The following is a 21,069-nucleotide window of genomic DNA, read 5'->3' as shown; positions in this document are numbered from 1 at the left end:
CAGCTTGTCATTTGATTTAACAAGATTGGAGTTATTCAGGTATCGTCAACTTTGTTTGCTTAGCAGGGAATATTTTTTTTTTGTTTAGCAAACCTTCAGCCGAAGGGCGTGGAGTTTTTATTTTTGGATCGAGAGTTTCAAACAAACATTGTGTCTGCTCAAGATCTTATTTGATTCTCACACGCCTAGGCCTTTTCAGTTCCTTTGTACACAGTCGAAGAACATAGGTTCGCTTGCCCTACTGAGTATGGAAAAGTTGAAACGAAAGGGGCACTAATGTTCACAAGTCTTATTCGCTGTTACTTAGTTTAACGCTAATATTTAAGTTATTCTGAAGTTCGAAGGACAATTACTTGGTCTGATGTGCTTAAGTCATCTAACTCTACTCTAAAACATATCACAGAGTTAACTCAGTAGGATAGCACAAGCATTTCACATAAGAACACATACTTCAGGTTATGTTAGGCATACAATAAGGAAAAATTGTCACTTGTTACCAAAAAGTGTTGTTTCTTTGATCAGTGATATGTACAGCCCTTGCCATTCTCAAAATGTGTACATGGGGGAGGACATTTCTTCATTTCCTTTTCTCGCTTGAAGGTCCTCGCCCCTGAGGAAGGTTTTTGGATATCTGATGCACTAGGTCTTCCATTCGTTGGAGACTTCTGGCTATGTCAAGCTGTTGTTCCATCAGGTTGGCGTTTTGTTGGGTGAGAGATGCGAGTACTTTCATAATCTCGTGTAGCGTCGTACCCATGCTTGCAGCTTGAGTCTCCAGTTCTTCTACGCGTGCTTCCAGTGCGGCAGTTGCTTTTTTGCCAGTGGTCAGTTCCTCAGCCAGACTCCTTGCATATGTATCAATTAATGTTTGAGTCATCATGTATTGGTTGAGAATGGCTGAGTCAAGTTCCTCCAGTCTTCTTTCGATGTTCTCCAGAGATGAGCGGGGAGCTGATGGTCCAGCCTCCGCCGCTGCTGGTGACTGTCGCTCGGACTTAGCCGAACTAATCTCCACTGGCGCTTCCTCCTGAAGGGAATCAGGTGCTGGCTCAAGGGTGACGTCCTTGAGGAATACTAGCTGCCTCGTACTCCAACTGTTCTGCTTTCTTTCTCTCTATATATCTCCTAAATCGCAGCTGGAGTTGAGTCAGCGGCTTCCACTATTTGAGCAGCTTAACCAGTACCTTCATTATCCTCTTCTTCTATCGCTCGAGCTGCTGCAGTCGTTCAATTTGTTGTATTTCGGCGAACAGCTGAGCTTGTTTCTCTTGTAGCTTCCTATCCTGTTCCTCTTCCTCCTCTTCTATTAGTGTTTTGTCTGATTTAGCTGAGGCAGGAGTTAGAATCTCTGCAAGTGTCCCAATCATGGTAGGTGTTCATGGGCTGCGTGGGGACACTTGCAAGATAGGAAGTTTTGAAATTACTGCCTCCACCTCCTCGGCTTCATTGGCAGTTTCAGCGGTTGTGGCAGCGGGGACCTCGGCGGGATATTCTTTGTAGGAATCCACGGTGACATCAATCCCGCCGATGGCTTCCTCAGTGAGTATGGTCTTCCGCTCCTCCTCTGTTCCAGCAGCAGTAGGCTCTACCACTCCCGGATGGTTAACGGGTGCGGCTTCTTTGTTTATTCCAGCAACAGTTGGCTCACCTGCCCCCTGCTGATCGAAGGGGACAAGTTCATTGCCAAGCGGACTTGGCAGTCTTGGGGACAAGTTCATTGCCAAGCGGACTTGGCAGTCTTGAGTGGTGGGTTCTCTGATGACGATCCCCTTCCGTAGCCTGGAGAGGTGGATCGTGTCTTCGCTTGCCTCCGCATCCACCGCTTTCCCCTTTCCTTTCTCCTGCCTAGTTGCTCGCCGATGGGGTGTTGGATTTTTTCGGAGAGCTTCGTTGACCCTCGGCTTCTTGACAGGCGCTGGAGCAGAGTCTTCTTGCTTCTTTGACTTCTTTTCGCCAGCGGCCGCTCTTGGTGCTTTGCCTCCCTTATTGCTCCTGACCGTTTCTGCCTCAAATAGATCTTCCTCTATCTCCCGAGCGAAGCAGAGGGCTTCCTCTTCCTCATCGCTGGGAGCTTCATTGGAGACTGTCCTCTCAGAATCGGGCTCGGTTTGAGATGTCACTTCCTCTCTGATGATTCCCTCCCCCCACAAACTTCATCTTCCTTTTTGGTGGGGAGGCGCTGCCGATTGTGCTTTCCTCTTTTTCTGCTTGGGGATGAGAGTAAACCCTTTGGACTCCAGCCAGTTTTTGTGGAAGGCCGCCGGAAACAGTGGCTTCATTTGAAGTTCTGGAGCTGGAGTGGGCAGGTCGACGCCCGCGCGCCGGCATAGCTCTGCGATCAAGGTCCCATGACCAAGTGTTTTGTCTCCGTTTCTTTGATCCCAGATATCTATGCCGATGATCGTGCCCAAATCCACATTTGCAGTCTCCTCCAGAATTGAGCGGAGGGCAAGGAGGAAGTCAGGACGGATGTCAGTGGTGTGTGTGGTAATCATCACTCTACTCAACGACCACTTCACCCATTCCTTTTTCTCTTTGTCCACCGACCCAAACTTCATATTCCTCTTTTCGTATGCAGGGGTGGTGGCGAAGGTCCTGTAAAGTGACTGCAGCTCAAGTGAGCTGCAGATCTCCGTTGCCCTCAACTTGTCCCTCATCTCCTGGGTGGGATAGTGGTGTTCCCAGCCCAGGAGCCGGTTGATCTTCCTGGCTTAGCAGTCTACCCATCTCCCCCTAATGTAGACATTCTTTAGACTCTCAGCCTGGTTCAGATTAACATAAAACTCTCTCACCAGCGATACATCCACTGGATCACTGGGGTTTCTAATCAACCATGACAGGCCTCGTTCCTCCAGCCAGTCAGAGAGCGGGCCTGTAATCTTCTCGGGGTCAAATCCTCTCTCGTAGAGAATCCCCATCACCTTCATCCGCTCATAGGCCGCTGCTGCATCAATGTTGACAAAGTGAAGTTTGTCGAATTGCTTGGACCTCAACACATCCTTTGCAGCGTCGGCAGCATTCTTCTTAGAGGTATCGCCTCTGAATGCCTTCATCTTCTTTAGCGGTGCCTCATGGCAGGCAAGTTCATCCTTCAGCTCCTTCAGTTGGTACTCCTTCAATTCCTTGTAGTCCAGCCACCAGTCGCTCACCGGATACCTCTGCTCTGTCTCCTCAGTGTATTCAAATATGAGGTAGTCCTCCGGGAACTCTGGGATGAATTTTCTGAAGGGAAGTGACTTCAGCTGCCTGAGCTTTTCCCAGTCCTCTGTTAGCTCCAACATTCTCCTCCTCCTATAGTATGCCTCAGGCGGAGCTGGCACTACGAATTCAGCCCCTGAGGTTGTTGTAACCACCTGTCGTCCGTCCGTGGATTTAAGCCTTTGGACTCTCTTTTCTGTTCTCTCCTCAACCTTCTCAAAATCCTTCCTTAACGTTTCTCGCTTGACTGGATCTATTTTGTCACGCTTGTCCTGAACCTAGGGTTTCCAGAATTATTGTTTAATATACAAAGTTTATGAAACCTGCCTTACTACTTTCAAATGCTAACAACATATTCATGTATAGGCAATCATTTTTACAATTTCAGTGATTTTAACCCTAAATCCTCCCCCTCACAATGAAACAGAACACTACTGTGAGTGTTACGTTGTGAAAAAAGAGAAAATCACATAACAATAGAAAACATACAGATTATTACAAAATTGAACCACAGGAAGCAAACATATCAGTTATTGTATCTAAATCTAGCAGATAATAGACCTAGATTCACAGAAATCAAACATATAAACATTTTCGCAAAAATGAAGAACAGACAGTTATCGCGAAAATAATTTGTGAGTCTGTGGTTTTGAACGTTCAATCAGGGAAAATCAACCGTAAAATCAAGTTTATGTACTAAGGTTAACCTAAATCGTACTTTAGATGAAGCTATTAATGGTTGAAATGTGGAGATTTTGAAAAAACAAGTTGGCTTGGAGAGTGGCGGTTACTAAAGCGTCTGGAGGAAGTTATTGTAGGGCAAAAGTGGAAAATGTCTGTTGACTGGGGTATTTATAGAATTTTCTATCGTTCGTCTGGAGGGCAAGCGGAGCACTGTGTAGTCTACTGTAATTACTTATAAAGGTATAAGGGTGGGTTTTCAGGGCGGGTGAGCGAGTAAAGCAATACTTCTATTTACCTAAGAGTGACACTCAAGCGGTGATGGAAGTGGTACTGGGTGAGTGATACTGCTCCCCTAGGGAATATTAGGGTGAGACAAGCAAAACGATGGATGGCTTGGGTCAGGCTCAGGTTAGAAGTTAAAATGCTAACATTAAACTACTCCTATAAAACGATAATCCTATTATAATGAAAGCTATAACAGGACTGTAAACCTATACTATGAAAATGGTAAGAAGTAGAAACCTATCTATAAAAGCGAAAAAAGAATACTTGTAAATTTTAACTATAGAAGCGGTAAATTCTAACTAGGAATGCGATAAAAGAAAGCTGTAAAATTGGCGGATATAAGATTAGGCTTTTGGATTTTCTTCACGAAATTCTATCATCGAACGAGATTCTGAACCTCCATCAGATTAACATCTGCAGTGGCCTGCTGCAATATAGGCCCTTCGATATAAGGTTTCAGTCTCGCTCCATTGACCAGGAAGGAGTTTATTTCGCCTGGGGTTTCCAAATTATTGATCCTTATGGCTCCACTTGGCAGCACTTGTCTGACGATATACGGCCCAGTCCACCGTGACTTCAATTTCCCTAGAAATAAGTGGAGCCTAGTGTCGTATAAAAGAACCTTGGATCCCACAGTGAATTCTTTCTTCTTCAACTTCCTGTCATGATAGAATTTCATCTTTTCCTTATAGAGTTTAGCACTTTCATATGCAAGGTAACGGAACTCAGTCAGATCGAGCAATCTTTTGGCACGCTTCTCCTGTGCTGGGAGAATATCAAAGTTAAGATACTTGATGGCCTAATACGTGCGATGCTCGAGTTCCAGAGGTAGGTGGTAGGCTTTTCCATATACAAGCCGATAAGGTGACATTCCGATTGGAGTTTTGAAGGCTGTTCTATATGCCCACAGCGCATCATCCAATTTCTCCGCCCAATTCTTGCGACTTTTATTTACTGTGGTCTGGAGGATGTGTTTGATTTCTCTATTTGAAACTTCCACCTGACTGCTTGCTTGTGGATGATAGGGGGTAGTCAGATGCTGGCGGACACCATATTGTTGAAGGCAAGATTGCATCGCCTTATTCACAAAGTGGGTGCCTTCATCGCTTATTATCGTTCTGGGGACCCCAAACCTTGGGAATATGGTATATTTTAGGAAGCGGATCACATATCGAGCATCATTAGTGGCGAGCGCTTGCGCTTCAACCCATTTGCTCACGTAATCCACTGCCACCAGAATGTATAATTTCCCATTAGAAGACAGAAAGGGACCCATAAAGTCTATCCCCCATACATCAAATATGTCCACAAACAAGATTCCAGTTTGGGGCATCTCATCTCTTTTCGAGATAGATCCCAATCTTTGACACTTGTTGCAAGATTTGGCAAAGACATCAACATCTTTCTGTAGGGTAAGCCAAAAGAAGTCTGACTGCAAAACTTTGGCCGCTGTGCGCAGGCCAGCGAAATGTCCTCCTCCATGGGACCCATGATGTTCATTCAAGATCAGCGGGATCTCAGATTCCGCTACACAGCGACGGATTATCCCATCTACGCCGATGTTAAACAAATAGGGTTCATCCAAAAAATAGTCCTTTGCCAAATTGAGCAATCTCTTATTTTTCTGTTGTATAGTATGTGCTGGAAACTGTCCTGTGGTTAGGAAATTGGTCAGGTCCGCAAACCATGGCTCCTTCGCTTGCACCAGGAACAACTTCTCATCTGGGAATTGTTCGTTGATTCCTGGAGATATGTCCTCTTCTTGTCTTAACCTACTGAGGTGATCTGCCACATGATTCTCTTTCCCCTTCGTATCCCTGATCTCTATGTCAAATTCTTGGAGCAACAGAACCCATCTGATCAAGCGGGCCTTTGTCTCCTTCTTCTCCATCAAATACTTAATAGCTGCATGGTAAATGTGAACAATGGTCTTGCTTCCGATAAGATATTGTCTGAATTTCTCGAAAGCGAAGACAATAGCTAGCAGCTCCTTCTCGGTTGTAGTGTAATTCTTTTGAGCGGAATCCAGTGATTTACTTGCATAATAGATGACATTCAACTTGGATTCCACCCTTTGTCCTAGTACAGCGCCGACGGCATAATCGCTCACATCCGTCATCACCTCGAATGGCTCACTCCACACTGGTGCTGAAATGATAGGAGCGAAGGTCAGCTTCTCCTTCAACACTCGGAAAGCCTCCTCACACTCGCTTGACCAGTGAAATTGAAAATCCTTGCACAACAGTGATGTGAGTGGTTGCGTGATTTGACTGAAGCCCTTGATGAAACGGGCGGTAGAATCCCGCGTGTCCAAGGAAACTTCGCACTGCTTTCTCATTTGAGGGCGCTGGCATCTTTTCGATTACACTAACTTTTGATCTATCCACCTCAATACCGGCAGATGAGATCTTATGGCCTAAGACAATTCCTTCATTTACCATGAGATAACACTTCTCCCAGTTCAGCACGAGATCGGTCTCAATGCAGCGGATAAGTACTTTTTCCAGATTGTTCAGGCATCTGGAAAATGTCTTACCATATACCAAGAAGTCATCCATGAGAACTTCAATACAGGAGTCCAGGAGATCGCTGAAGATATGGTACATACATCGCTGGAAAGTGGTCGGAGCGTTGCAGAGCCCGAACGGCATCCTTTTGTAAGCGAAGGTCCCATATGGACAAGTGAATGTGGTCTTCTCACAGTCCTCCGGTTTGATGGGAATTTGATGGTAGCCTGAGTAGGCATCGAGGAAATAGTAGTATTCGTGACCTGCGAGCTTCTCAAGGCATTGATCAAGAAAGGGAAGCGCGAAATGGTCCTTCTTTGTGGCGGAATTCAATCTTCTGTAGTCAATGCAGACCTTCAATCCAGTGACAGGTCTTGTCATGAAGACCTCCCCCTCGTCGCTTGTCTGTTCGACAAAACCTGCTTTCTTGGGGACTACCTGGTTGTGCTAACCCACTGGCTGTCACTGAGATAGGGTATATAATTCCTGCATCAAACAGTTGATCACCTCCTTCTTACTACTTCTTGCATATTTTCATTGAGTCGCCGCCTGTCTGCATGGTTTAGCGTCAACGTCCAGCCTAATATGGTATATATATGTATATATTATTAAGGCTAAATTGTATTTAATAATAATAATATATAATAACTAAATAAATAAATTGTATTTAATAATAATAATAATAATATTTATAATTAAAATTATTATGCATTATTAAATTGTTATAAAAATAAAAGTAAAATTAATTTTAATAAAAATAAATAGCTATTAATGATATAGAAAAAATAAGGGAGAGTTGGATTTAAATCCATGTCAGATAAATTCACTTACATTTCAGTCCCTATTAAAAATGAATTAGTCTGCAGTCCCTACTTTATGGATTAGGTATGTTATGGCTCCCTATTTGTATTTATCCTTCAATTATTGTTGTATACGTAATAAGTACTCGAAATATGTTGATCAATACTTCCAATATTGTAATATAAACCTACATTACTTCCCGCTCTACCCTCATTATAATCTTATATACTTCTAGTTAAATATTGCATACCTTTTTTGCGAATTAAAAAATAAATAAAAAAGAAAAAGATAATTACTCACGATTTAACAGGGGTTGACGAATAAAATCTCTTATAACTTCTCTTACCCCAATTTTAAACCCTACCTCTGCCTTTTTCAGGCGAACCGACGCTTTTCAACCCTTGGCAATCAAGTAGCGATCGGTTGGTGCAAAAATGCTAAAGAAAACAGTTGATCGCTCCCATTCCTGAGACAAACTCGAAGAAGTAAGTTCCTGGCTGGACTTTTTTCGATTTTTGATTTTGTTGATACTAGTATTTTGTACTGTACTTTGTTCGATTGTTTGAGGTGTAATTTTTTGTCTTGTGTTTGTATGTCTCGGTTCGGTGTTGAGGAGCCCTGTGTGATCGATGTAGTTGTGTTTGTTAACCGGGTTTAAAATTGTTCGTATGTTTGCCCACGTAGACCAGGTTAGATTTTTTATTTTGGCACCGATATTTGGTGATTTTATTTGTTTAATATGTGTTTTTTTTGTTAATTTTGTAGATGTACATTTTGTTTAGTTACCCGTAGTTGCATATTTTAGTTTTTTTGTTTGATTGTTCGGTAATTAGTCATGTTTGTGGGTTGGCAAATGTGGTATTATTAAGTACCCCGAGTTGCAGTTTTAGGTCTAGTTTGCTAAGTAATATACTTTTAGGGACTAATGTGTACTCGAAATATGTTGTTACTACTCCTGATAGATTCTGATAAATTTTTAAATATATTCAGATTTGGGTAATATATTGATGGTATTTATTTACCGATCGTAGGTCGGATTGTGCTTGTTGTTCAATTCACTATGCGATTCGTTCGGGCAAGGGAACACGGAGAAATTGGTACGTTTACGAAATAAATATAATTAATTTATCATGGATAAACCGAATTATGTAACAAAATATTATGTTATTTTTATAATCGTGAATTTTATGCTTGTACTTGAACGCAATATACCTATGACCCATGGTAAAGGAGATGCCCGAGTACGTAAGATGTTGGAATCAAGGTGATACTCTCGACTGTGGTCCTTTGGTCTGCATGTTCGACAAGTGTTACGCCCACACAAATCCGGCAGTCCATCCCATTGGTAGAATCGACGGTGAGTTTGATAATGTGAAGATCTACCACAATAAAATTGCGGTCAAAATAATGAAAGATCCGCCCTCCAAATCATAGACTCTGATGAGTAGCACATGGTAAGTGAACGTCTGTAATGAATTTAGATAGATTTGGGATTGATTTGGGTTGTGTTATTTGTACTTGATTTGGTTAATGTGTTATTTTCTAATTGAATTATTAGTTAAATTTGTTTGATTTGCCTCATGTTTGATGAGATTGTATTAAGATTGATAGATAGATTGGATTATAGGTTGAATTTGGTAAAACTTAATGTTTAGAGTAATGCTATGAATTGTGCCATAAATGATTGTATGATTAATTTTTCACATGGTTAGAATTGCAATAATGCATACGTTGTACCTCTACAACGGATCGATGTACCCGTCTAACTAGATCGAAATACCTTCAAACTACATATATATGCTCATATAAATGTTACCCATTTGTTAGGAATGTTATCCTTGTACGAAGACAACAACCAACCAGAAAAGTTATGCATACGAATTTCAAATTGAAATTAACTAATTCATTACAAGACCTTGCAATGGTTGAAATAATGTTTGCAATGAACAAAAGTGCATTCACGGATACTTAAGTACATTAATGGTGTACTAAGAAAGAAAATTATATACATGTGTTGCGAAATTTTATGCTCTCCCAATCGCTGCCATTTCTCTCAACCACCAATGAAGTGAAGAATTGCTAATAGAAGAAATGCTTTCACCAAGTTCTTTAATTGTCTTATCCGTCAAAGAATTGACTGAAGTCGATCACATTCAAAGATATCTGCTACTACATAAATACTACCTAAGCAACCATCAATCATACCTTGATTGTCAATGCTTGTACTCCGAACACATTTTTATATACCTTAATTAAATATCAAGTACTTATATATAATACGATTTTATATCCTCTGGTAACGAGTATTTATGTCCTGATAACTTGTGCTTGAAAACCGATCATTCTCAATTTAAAACATTCAATTGTGTCAGTAACCATGGATGAATTTATCATTATAGTTTCTCGCGAATCCTAGAACTATATGTAAAGGTAAACAACACATATTTACTATAGATGGATAAACAAGACAGAAAATACCTAGTTAAATTATGTTGGTTGTTATTCATACATACTTTGTGGTCTTCCTATTGAAAAATATGGCATGAGTTGTTGAACATAAATGTACCATGCCCAAACTTTTCCATCAGAGCTAGAGGAATTACTCTCATCAAGTTCGTGAATTGGCTCATCCATCAAATGATTGACTGAAATTAACTACATTCAAGGATACCTAAACAACTATCATTCATACTTACATCAAATGCATACATACCCTTGCAAAAATCTTATATACCTATAATTTTGGTGTCATATGCTTCAGTAACGAGTATGTATGTCCTGGTTATTTGTGCTTGGGAATCGACCATTATCAGTTCGAAAGATTCACTTGTTATCAGTAGCCATTGATGAATTCATCATGATAGTGTTCCCACGACATCCTGAATTGTATGAAAAATTAAACAACACATATTTACTATAGATGGATAAATAATTAAGAAATGACTTGAATAATATATGTACAATCATAGTTCAACATCCACTTAGATATCTAAACAAGTCATAAATGACTAAATTAAATTATGTTGGGTTGTTAGAGTATATGATTGCTGCCACCAATTGAAAACCTTTAGACCTATTACATAGTAGTTCACATTATAACACACAACAATATTCGATCAAGAGCATATTTGCATAGGGCATGACTCCGCTAAGCAGACGAGTACTCCAGAGCCACTCCGACATACCCCCAATTTGGTTTGATGTACAAAATTATACTAATTGTGTACCCATTGCATTCTTTCATGTAACAACTAAACTAAATTAAAAAATATCTACTTATTTACGGATACTATATTTTTGAATGTATATATATACATTCCTAAAACTAATGTTATCTCAATAATTTTGTTTGAGAACATAGATTCTAATTCTTTTCATATGGAATTGAATTTGCTCGATTAACTGAAAATTCTATTTGATTCAGCAGTTTGATGGTTCGGTTTGAATATTTTGCCTACCCCTACTTATGACATCATCTTTTTTTATCATTTTTTAAAAAATATTTTATAATACTCTTATTTTACTTTTTACCTACATCACTTTTATATAAAAATATTATTATTTTTAAATTTTCATACTCAAGAAAAAGTGCATAATTAGCCCGGACGAAGATAATATTTAATAAATCTAATGTGTTAGAAAATTTATAATTTTAAAGTGACTTTTTAATATTTAAAATTTAAAATTAATTATAAAAATTAAAGTAACTTTTTAATACGAATAGCGTAACTTATTTAATGATCTTGAAATACGACTTATCAGACATTCACAGACTCAAGTAAAAACTATTTAATAGTATTTTATAAAACGATAATTTGGTTGAACAACCAAGTACTTCATCATGCCTCCGATGTACCCTATCTTTATTTTAATGTACTATTTTTTCCCAACATATGTACCTGAACTCTGCTTTTAGGTACCTACATACTTCCAATGAATGTTTGTGAGGATTTACAGAATGACCAAAAGTATCAGTGATAGATTCTGAAATAAAATAAGAGTTTATAATCATCTGCATATGGGTATAAGGGACGCAACGCAATATGACAATTATTTTCTCCTATTTTGATAATTAATTACCAAGACTAAATTGAAATTGTTAATGTGGTAATACGCTATCACGCCAACGTGCTTTGACATATCAACTATATACCCCTCAAATTAATGTGCCTCTATTAAATTTTCAGAAACCTGTGTCATCAAATTATTATACATAAAACATGATTGTCGTATACCCCTTGTTTGTGTTCATATATTATAGTACATTCAAGTAACAATTATAATTCTATACAACCAGGTTCTTGTTGTTGTATAATCAATCACCTACAACCAAACTCTTGTTAGGATCAAGGGACCTCAGTGCAGCAAATGAAAATGACTTTCTTCCATTCGATTTTACAAATAGTACAAATCAACATATCGATCCAGCTTTAGCTAATCCGCCCTGCAACCCAAAATATGGAGACTCAAGCATGATTAAGGTAAAATTATTTTTGATAATAGAGATAAGATTCATTGGAAATTACTAGAAACTATGAAACATTTTCAAGATACTTGCCACGATAAATAATAATATTATAGATGATAAAATTTAGAATAAATTTGTCTTACTCTATTTTTGAATGAAAAGTTTCAGCTTTCTTGAACAATCCATAATTTTCATATCTTTGTATCAATATGATACAATATCTTATTTCAAACTCTTATAATGAAGATTGTTAAACATAGCACAAACCATCAAAATTATTCTATATGTACAATCCAATCGTCACAATATTGTAGTAATTACTATAAAGAGATATACCATTATACTCTAATGCGTATAAGAACTCTAAGTATCAACTCACATAATCCAAAAATCAAACTGTAGGTGAAAATATTTGGGAAAGTATGGTTCATAGGCATATCATAAAATTAACACATCTTTATTTTATATTACACTAATCAACTTAAGAGTTCCAAAAGTATTTCCAATCTTACAAATTCTAACTACTAAAAACCTATATAAAATCAATCATATCTCACACACAAAGAACATGACCTAGTTTAAACAATCAAAACAAAATAAAAAAACTCACAATCAATCGAACATTATAATCAATAAATATTATGGCATTGAGTGTATAACGGTTGGTTGGAATCCTCAAATAGCATATATTTTTTAAAAGAGAAATGACAACCTAACACTCTCGACAATAATTTATGAAATTCTTTGGCGTTAAAACAAACTCTTTTTTGAGACATTTTATCGAACACATAAAGTGCATCATTCAAATATTTATTTCACTAATATACACCGTATGAATCCAAAACAAAGTAAACTATCTAAATCTAAAAGAATAGACAAATTCTTTTACTTAAAGTCACAGTGCTTCGTCCAAAAACAAATAGCATCACAATTTCACTAAAATCATATCTTCTTATGGAATTCTAGTAATGTACTAATCCTCAATAGCAACAAATTACCCACTTTTACAAAATAACAATTACGACATATTAGCATAATAGCAACATAAATACCCGATAGCAACGAAATTCATTATCAAAATCACCCAAAAATTACCAACTTCACAAAATTCATACTTCGTGTATAGATTCCTACTCGTTTAACACGCACCAACATTTTTCCCAAAATAACAATTTTCTTGCTACTGATACAAATATTACCTTGCAAGTTAAAAATATTGGACTCTAACTGGACGACAGCGTTGATTTGGAGATTGTCTGTGACAGCTTTCGGGAGTTATTCGACCAAATTGTGCGATCACCGGCGATAGAGAACCAGACGTTTAGTGGGAGAAAGGACAACGAACCAGACGGACAATGGGCTGAGCAACCGGACGGGAGGTTGCTTCCGACCTCACGAAAGAGGGTTCAACGGATTGAGGAGAAAACTTCGCGCGAAAATAAGAAAAAAAAACTAGAGAAATGAGAGAAGAAGAAATGAGAGAAGAGTCGATTGTGGGGAGTGAGAACGATGAAGAATGTAAAAGAAGGGAGTGCAGACAAATAATTAATATATAGGGACTGGATCCCAAATGAAAACTTTGCAGAGGGATTTTTATCCAATTGTGCGAAAAAATAATAATAATATAATATTATTTTGTATATTTTGTAAATTCTATTATATAATTATGTTTGTTTTAAATTATCTTATTATCTAATATATCAATATTTTTATAATTTATTTTTATTTATTTGAATTTGATAAATCGTAATTGGTGGTTTGAAAATTAGAATAAAAAAATTAATTTTTAAAATTTTTAAATTTATTTTAAAATAATTGCCAAATCATTCGCTCTTGATTTGCTAAATCACTCGATAACAAAGTATCCATTTTTTCATTTTAGTCCGTCTCATAATAAAGTATCAATTTTTTTTTGTAATAACTGTACTTTCTACTTAACATTACAAATACACATACAACTTACAATATATTACACAAATGTCATTACTTTTATATCACACGTACTAATAATGTTATTTTAGTAATTTGTACTTTATTCCTACTACATCCTAATATAATACTAATATTTCTAAAACTACGTGCAGAAAGCAAATAGATATCTAGTTATGGGGCGGAGGGAGTATTTTTTTCTTTGTAATTATCCAAATTTTTTTAAAATTTTAATTATATATATATTTTTTCTCTCTTCTTTCCAACCGGTCTCATCTCATCTTTCCAAATTTAATCGTTGTTTACAATTATCTACATCACACCCTATCGACTGCATCCACCCATTCAGACCAAACTCACTCACCTTCTCTCTTCTATCTCCTTGGTCCTTACTCAGTCCTTCTCACTTCTCGAACAATTATCTTTCATCTTTTTTTCTTCTCAAATCTACCACGTACATACTGTCACGTTAAAATTTCTTGTTCAATTGATGCATATTATTTTAAAAATATATTTTAATCATATGTTTAGGGCCTATAATTTATTTTTACTCAGGGCCCCAAAAAAGTGCAAGACGGCGTGCCGATAGGTCATCGCCAACCATGTACATGTCAGCAACAGTGAGTCCACGTATACACACGTGACCGACACGTGAGACTTTTACCCTACTTATTTTAATTAAAAAAAAAGTATTTAATTATGAATGATCAACTCTTTGAAAAGATAGTAGAATTAGAATAGCTAAAATTTTAAAATTTAGTAAGATATAAATTTGGGTGTGATTTATTAGTGGAAAAAATTTAATTTTATTATTGTTGTGAATTTATAATCCGAATTTTTGGATATATAGAATAATATCACGTATATAAAAACAAGGGAAAATTGAAAAAAATATATATTCATTATGTTTTAAATTTAATGGATCTATTTTTTATTTTTTCTCAAAACTCCAAAATAGCACTAGAGGACTTCGTATATAGAGTAAAAATTTCTAAAGTCTCTATTTAATATAGAAATACCCATATTTTTTGAGGGAGTTGATCAAATACTGATATTATAATTTTAGCATAGATGTTGAATGGTAAAAATTCATTATCATAATTTATATCATTAAATAATATAATTATAGAGCTGACAAAAATTGAACCGACACGACAACTCGATACGAAATAATTAGATTTGGGTCAAATATTTCAACCTATTTATGAATACGAGTTGACACGAACCCGACACGATAATAAACGAGTCGGGTTAGAGTTGAGACTCTCAATTCCAGCCTGACACGACAACCCGACTATAATATATTAATATTGATTAATATATTTATTATATAGGTAAAATAATTATAATTTAATAATTTTCTCATAAATTAATTTAAACTATGTTCAATTTTAAATAATTCAACGACAAAAAATAATTTAATTTGAATCAAGAATTTTGACTTAATTATGTATACTGGTCAACACGAGTCAACCCGAACCTGACACGATAATAAACGAGTCAATATGAACCCGACACGATAATAAACAGATCGAATTAAAGTTGAATAATTTAACCCATTTAAAGTATTCAATCCAATACGAATCCTACTGTTGCCATTTCTATAATTAACCCATTGCCAGCTCTATATAATTACACAAACTTAAGATGTAACTATCGACATGATGATGAATTTAAATATTTAACACCCTATCCATGCTGCTTTTAGGACAATAATTATACTATGCATTTCCATACAAGTAATATTACAATTATGCTACACAATCCAATGCAGTTAATAAGTTGTACCCAGGTTTTTATTACGTGCTTCACAGAATATTATTTTTTTTTTACTAACTCCGTCCAGTATTACACTGTAGACACTGTATTTTAGAAGAGGTGTAATTAGTAGATAATTAAGAATATATCAGTGAAAATAATTATCCGATAATATAAATAATTATAAATTAAAATTAAAATAACTAATTAATTTAATTAAATTTTTTTAAAAAATACAATTAAAAAATTTAACACGAAATTAAAATGTATAATCATTTTAAAAAAGGAAAATGACATGGTACTTGGGACGGACAAAAATGGCAACGTGGACATAATATGTGGAACGGAGAGAATACTAAATATCACATGAGATATTTTCTAAATAAAAAAATTCAAGCCCCCATTCTCATTCAAGTCCAAACTATAGAAGAAACAAGGCCTTGTATAGGCAGGCAGGACTAGGAGTGACTAGGAGGAGAGCTTCCAACTTCCAGCATATATGAATAGAAACCGAGACAGTATGGATGAATTTTCTTGACAATATTCGTTAAGTCAGACAATGAAGATGATGCATCAAATTAGCAGGCAGGCAGGCAGGCAGGCAGGTTCTATTTTACAGTTCAAATTATTTAGTAATTAGTAGAGAGCCAGCCAAGCCAGCTAGCTGTATGATGCAAAAATCAAACAAAGAATGTTCAGATCTCCTCCTGCTGCAACTCCATCAAGAGAGAAATAAATAAATGAATAACCCTTAATCAGCAGCAATACTAGTCGGGGAAGGAGGACGAGGAGGAGTTCCGGGAGCCCGGCGGGAGCACTTCTTATTGTGTTTGCGCTTGAGACCACAGATGCAATTCTCGAGCAGTTCATAATCCTCGTTCCAGAACAACAGAGACGCCATTTCTGGATTGTCTAAAAGCAATTTTGAGGTCAGGTAACCAGCAATTGTCCATGTCTGCCGAAGCCGGGCTTGTTTTCCAACAAACCTTCCATGTCTAGTGTCATAATACTCCGGCCATCCATCTGCTCGAAGCCTCTCCTCCACTAAAGCAACTGCCTTCTTCGCCATCTCCGGTCTCCCCATTTTAATGCACGCCAAAGTGAACTGCACGTCAAATATGCCAAGTGAGTGAGTGAGTGAGTTGACACTCTCTCATCACTCACACAGAATGAAGAGAATTACGAAACAATACCTGCCATACAAGTGTTGGCCATGATCCACCGTTGTGGTACGACCACGGGCTGCACACAAAATATCTCATTCAATAAAATTATCAACTTGTAAAATGTAATTAAGATCGACTCCAATGTCTTACGTATTCTTAGGGTCTCCGCCAGTGATTATGCGCCACTCCTCATCCTCTAGAGCAGGGTAACAAATCTTGAGAGGCATTTGTGCAACGAGATCATCCCATTTTTGATCAATCAAATGTAAAAGACTTTCACTCTGTTCGGGGCTGCTCAGTGATGAAACAATGGCCCAAAGGTTTCCGAGAGTGAAAAACCTAAAGTCCATATGAGCAGGCTGCAAGTTGCCAATGAAATAGCCACCGGTTTCTGGAATCCAATCCACAAGCCAGCCGGGGATTTGATCCGGATAGATATTGAACTTATTGGTTGCATCTGTCGAGTATTCTTCTGTTTTGTAGCGATAAATCTCATTAATTTTCTTTATGTCTACCCAATAATATTCCCTCATATGGAAAGACAGCGCACTGAGTCGATCATTGACAGCAACAACGAGGCTTTTGGTTGAATCATTGACTGTAATCATCTCACGAGCACAGCGCAAAGCAGAGTAAAATAGAGCCTACAATGCCCAAAATGTTAATTGACTTAGCATCTCCTTCACAGAGAAGTGCAACCGAGTAATTCCCACATAATGCAACTACATTACATAAAAAAAAAAGATGATAGTCATATCTACAAATGGAAAGACCATTAAAACTTTTGGATTCTCCAAATGCAAACATTAATTCTGCTCTATTCATGATGCTAATTGTCTCAGAGCTAAATATTTTACTCACCCATGGGTTGTATTATATTGAGTTCTTTATATGCAATATTCTAGCCTCACTCTACAAGTAATGCCCACATAAAAAGCATGCCTAGTTATTCCGGTGAAATAGTACAATTAGAGTTACTAAAGGTCTCTAGAAGACAAGAGTTGCACAAAAATTATCTGCAAATGTATGCACGGCCCAGTTCAACAAACTAAAAATGTAAAATTTTTCAGCAACCTTGGAAAGTGACAAGACCTAGTTTGCCAAAGAGAGATTTTTTTATTTAAGAGATTCAAGTTAGGATTTGTTTGAAATAAATACAACATTCATTTACATAAAAGAAAGTAACAGCTTGATGATATCATCAACATACAGACATCAGAACCTGTATGGTTTGACTTTCATCTGAGACGAGACGTAATAAATGCAAAACTCAATTTTAAAAAAAAAAAAATGCACTTCTCTAAAGAAGATAGAAGATAGCATGCATCCATCTGGTTCTGTTCTAAATGTTATCCATATAAAAATATGCAACATGGTAAAAGTTTTGCAATGCAAAAATGAGAGCATGGTCTGCAATTCACTCACTTGGATCTCGAGGGGGTGCCCATGAATGCCCATTCTTCGATCAATCATACAGGAACCATCAGTAACCAGGAGCGTAGGAAACATGTCAAATCCATCAGTTAAGCACAAACTTAATATTAGTTTAATGCCAGTCTGCACATCCACCCTCTGCTGCAATGTGTAATCACCCGTTACTTTTCCATAGGCTCTCAGTAAAATGATCCACCACAATCCTATACAAGTATTAATATTAACATAAGAAGATCATATCCCAGCACAACATCATCCATCATCCATATTTACAAAAGCATACGATTGTGATGAGCAAAGCTACCCACTCATTTGACTCATATCCATGTTGTTTAAGAATAGGTGTTGGATTCTAACTCTCCAAACTCTTCATATACAAGATAGGAAAAGACATACCAGAATCAACAGGTGCAACGCGTCCAATGGCTGATTCACCGAAGTCTGGATCTAAAACATCTTCAAATTCTCCATCTCGCCCGTCAAGAGGAGATGCTCTAACTTTAAAACTGGCAGGCATCAACCCTTGCCCCGGGCTATAGCAGTCTACAGTTTTCTCCCAACTCTAGTTGACAAGAAGAATAGAAATGTAAGTTTGTCCTGTGCAATGAGGAAAAAAATGTACACCTATCTATACTATGTATAAGATAGCCTTAACAGTGGTATAATCGAAAGCTTATCTAGTTACCTGCAGCTGCAGGGTATGGAGCAAAAAGTTCTTTACAATATCACCTTCTCCATTAAGCAAAAAAGCCAGTGCTGACGGCACAAAGTCACGAATAAATACTTGGTCATAATTGAGTGGCTGCTTATCAGCTGGATCAGCTGCAGCCACAGTGCCGACAGGGTTTCCACAATAGTTAACAACAGCTCCTCGGAGTAACTTCCAGGCCTCTTCTTCCGCATCAGAAAGCTGTCTAGGTTCCGAAACGCCTTCTTTACTCGACTGATCTGTATCATTCCCCTCAATCTTATGTTCCTTCTCTTGCACTTGATCCTCTTCTATTTTCTCAATTACCAGGGGTTTTATATTCAAACCACCTTGAATATATATCTTCTCGAAACTACGTTCATTTACATGGGATTCAACAGAATTTGAATGGTTCCTAATATCTGAAGACACATTTGCCAGCAGCCTCGGGAATTTGATGTTCTTCCCCCATTTGGGGGAACTAACCCTAGACTGACCCCAATTTGAACCTGAGCCAAAAAAACTCCTCCGGTTCGGGTCTCTAACACTCCTATGTCCTAGCACACTAGTATTTCTACGAAAACAATTTGTTTTCACCAAATAATACAATTTCGACTGTGATTTCGGCAAATTATGGTCAGAAAACTGACCACGTCTCGGAAGTGGACATCCAAAAAGGGATGAATTTCTCCCGAGAATCAATATGTCGCAATAAGGCTTCATGCTACAAATTCCAATACAACACCCAAAACCCTAATTTCCTATACGCAATTTCAACTAAAGAGCTGAATTAGACAACAAATGACGCGCCTAAGACTCGAATGATCTCAACTGATAATAAATTCAATATGCCCCTCCCTCAAAAAATGAGATCGAGCTCGCTCGTATATACAGAACTAATAAATCAACAGAGAAGGAGACGAGTATATACAAAAAAGAAGTAATTAATATCTAAGAAACTGAAGGGAAGGGTAGACTTACAAGTTACAACAGTTGATATTTCTGAGAAAGATTTGCAGGAGGAGGTTGCTTTGCGAAACAGTTGGTTGCTTCGGCCGCCATGGCTATGACTATATATAGATGCAGAAAAGTGCGAAGATTCAAGGAACAAACAAATTCAGCAAATGGACCAAACGGCTGAAATTCCATTTCTATCCTCTCTCCAGCCGTTGAGATTTTTCAACTTGAATTAATATTTAGGGGCTTATTTATTTATTGCTATTTATAACGGGCTCTCAAAAAAATGAAAGATATTTTTATTATCAATTACGATAAAGATTTCACGAACATGGTTTGCAAAGTTTGAGGTGCAGACAATTAATTACCATGTTAATTTTATTAGCAAATAATAATTATTTATTTAATATAAAATATTATGTGGGAAGGTGTGTATTGTCATTTAAATTTAAGAGCGTGTTTTTTGTGTCAGAGAGGTCGGTTATGACACGGAACTTTAAAAACCAAAGAAAAACATGTGCAAGAATTGGGACAGGGCAGGGCCCTTTTTGGATTGGTTTTATTTGAACCAACACGTCAGACTTGGACATGGACATATTTGTGATTATCTCTTCTCTTATATTTTTCATGTGGATATATACAATGGGCTGGTGTCGGCCCATTATGGCCCAAATGGGAGGGGCAGACCCCAAATACAAAAGTTTCAGTATTTATTTAATTAATTATTAATCCAATTGAGTTTGAAATCCTGTTTGTTTTGATTTGTTGTTGAGGTCGGTATCAGACAAGTGTAAGTGGAAGCGGACGAAAGGAAGAGTGTCCAAATTCCACCAATCCGACAGAGCCTTTTTAATTAAGAAACTAATGCCCTTTTACTATAGTTGATTAATTAATTAATTAATTATCTACCTCCTCATGTTTGGTTTAATATATATATATATATATATATATATAATGAAGTAGAAAATAAGGGAAAAGAGGTCAATTAGAATTTAGAGGCAGTCGTCTCAGCTGATCAGACTTGCCTTCATTCAATGAATCTTGCAATATCTCAACTTGGTCTTTATTAATATTATTATTATTATTATTATTATGTTAACTAACTAATTATCCTTATTATTTGATCCAAACTATTATATATAATACGAATTACAAAAGCATATTAATGTTGTAAGTACATGTGTACAATATGGT

At 37.1% G+C, this 21,069-nt stretch overlaps 1 protein-coding gene across 1 annotated transcript; it reads right to left on the bottom strand.

Moving 5' to 3' along the window:
- Positions 1-16,004: 16,004 nt before the first annotated feature.
- Positions 16,005-19,974, bottom strand: LOC127250245 (alkaline/neutral invertase A, mitochondrial-like). Its single transcript, XM_051273422.1, has 6 exons — positions 18,916-19,974; positions 18,627-18,792; positions 18,222-18,433; positions 16,947-17,440; positions 16,824-16,872; positions 16,005-16,735 (listed from the first exon to the last, which is right to left on the bottom strand). Exons 1-6 carry the CDS (start codon positions 19,639-19,641, stop codon positions 16,382-16,384), a joined length of 2,001 nt encoding a protein of 666 aa, XP_051129379.1. The 5' UTR covers positions 19,642-19,974; the 3' UTR covers positions 16,005-16,381.
- Positions 19,975-21,069: the final 1,095 nt, after the last annotated feature.

Source organism: Andrographis paniculata, unplaced genomic scaffold (genome assembly GCF_009805555.1).
Source record: "Andrographis paniculata isolate CXL003 unplaced genomic scaffold, ASM980555v1 Contig37END, whole genome shotgun sequence".
NCBI lineage: Eukaryota > Viridiplantae > Streptophyta > Magnoliopsida > Lamiales > Acanthaceae > Andrographis > Andrographis paniculata.
The sequence above is the reverse complement of the archived record's forward strand: the minus strand, read 5'-3'. Positions and strand labels throughout refer to the sequence as shown.

Excerpts from the sequence above, each read along its gene's own strand:
- LOC127250245 (XM_051273422.1), bottom strand. The coding sequence starts at position 19,641 with ATGAAGCCTTATTGCGACATATTGATTCTCGGGAGAAATTCATCCCTT. Across the intron at positions 18,434-18,626 it reads CGTTGCACCTGTTGATTCTG|GATTGTGGTGGATCATTTTA; the intron begins GTATGTCTTTTC and ends ATACTTGTATAG. Across the intron at positions 17,441-18,221 it reads GGCACCCCCTCGAGATCCAA|GCTCTATTTTACTCTGCTTT; the intron begins GTGAGTGAATTG and ends TGGGCATTGTAG.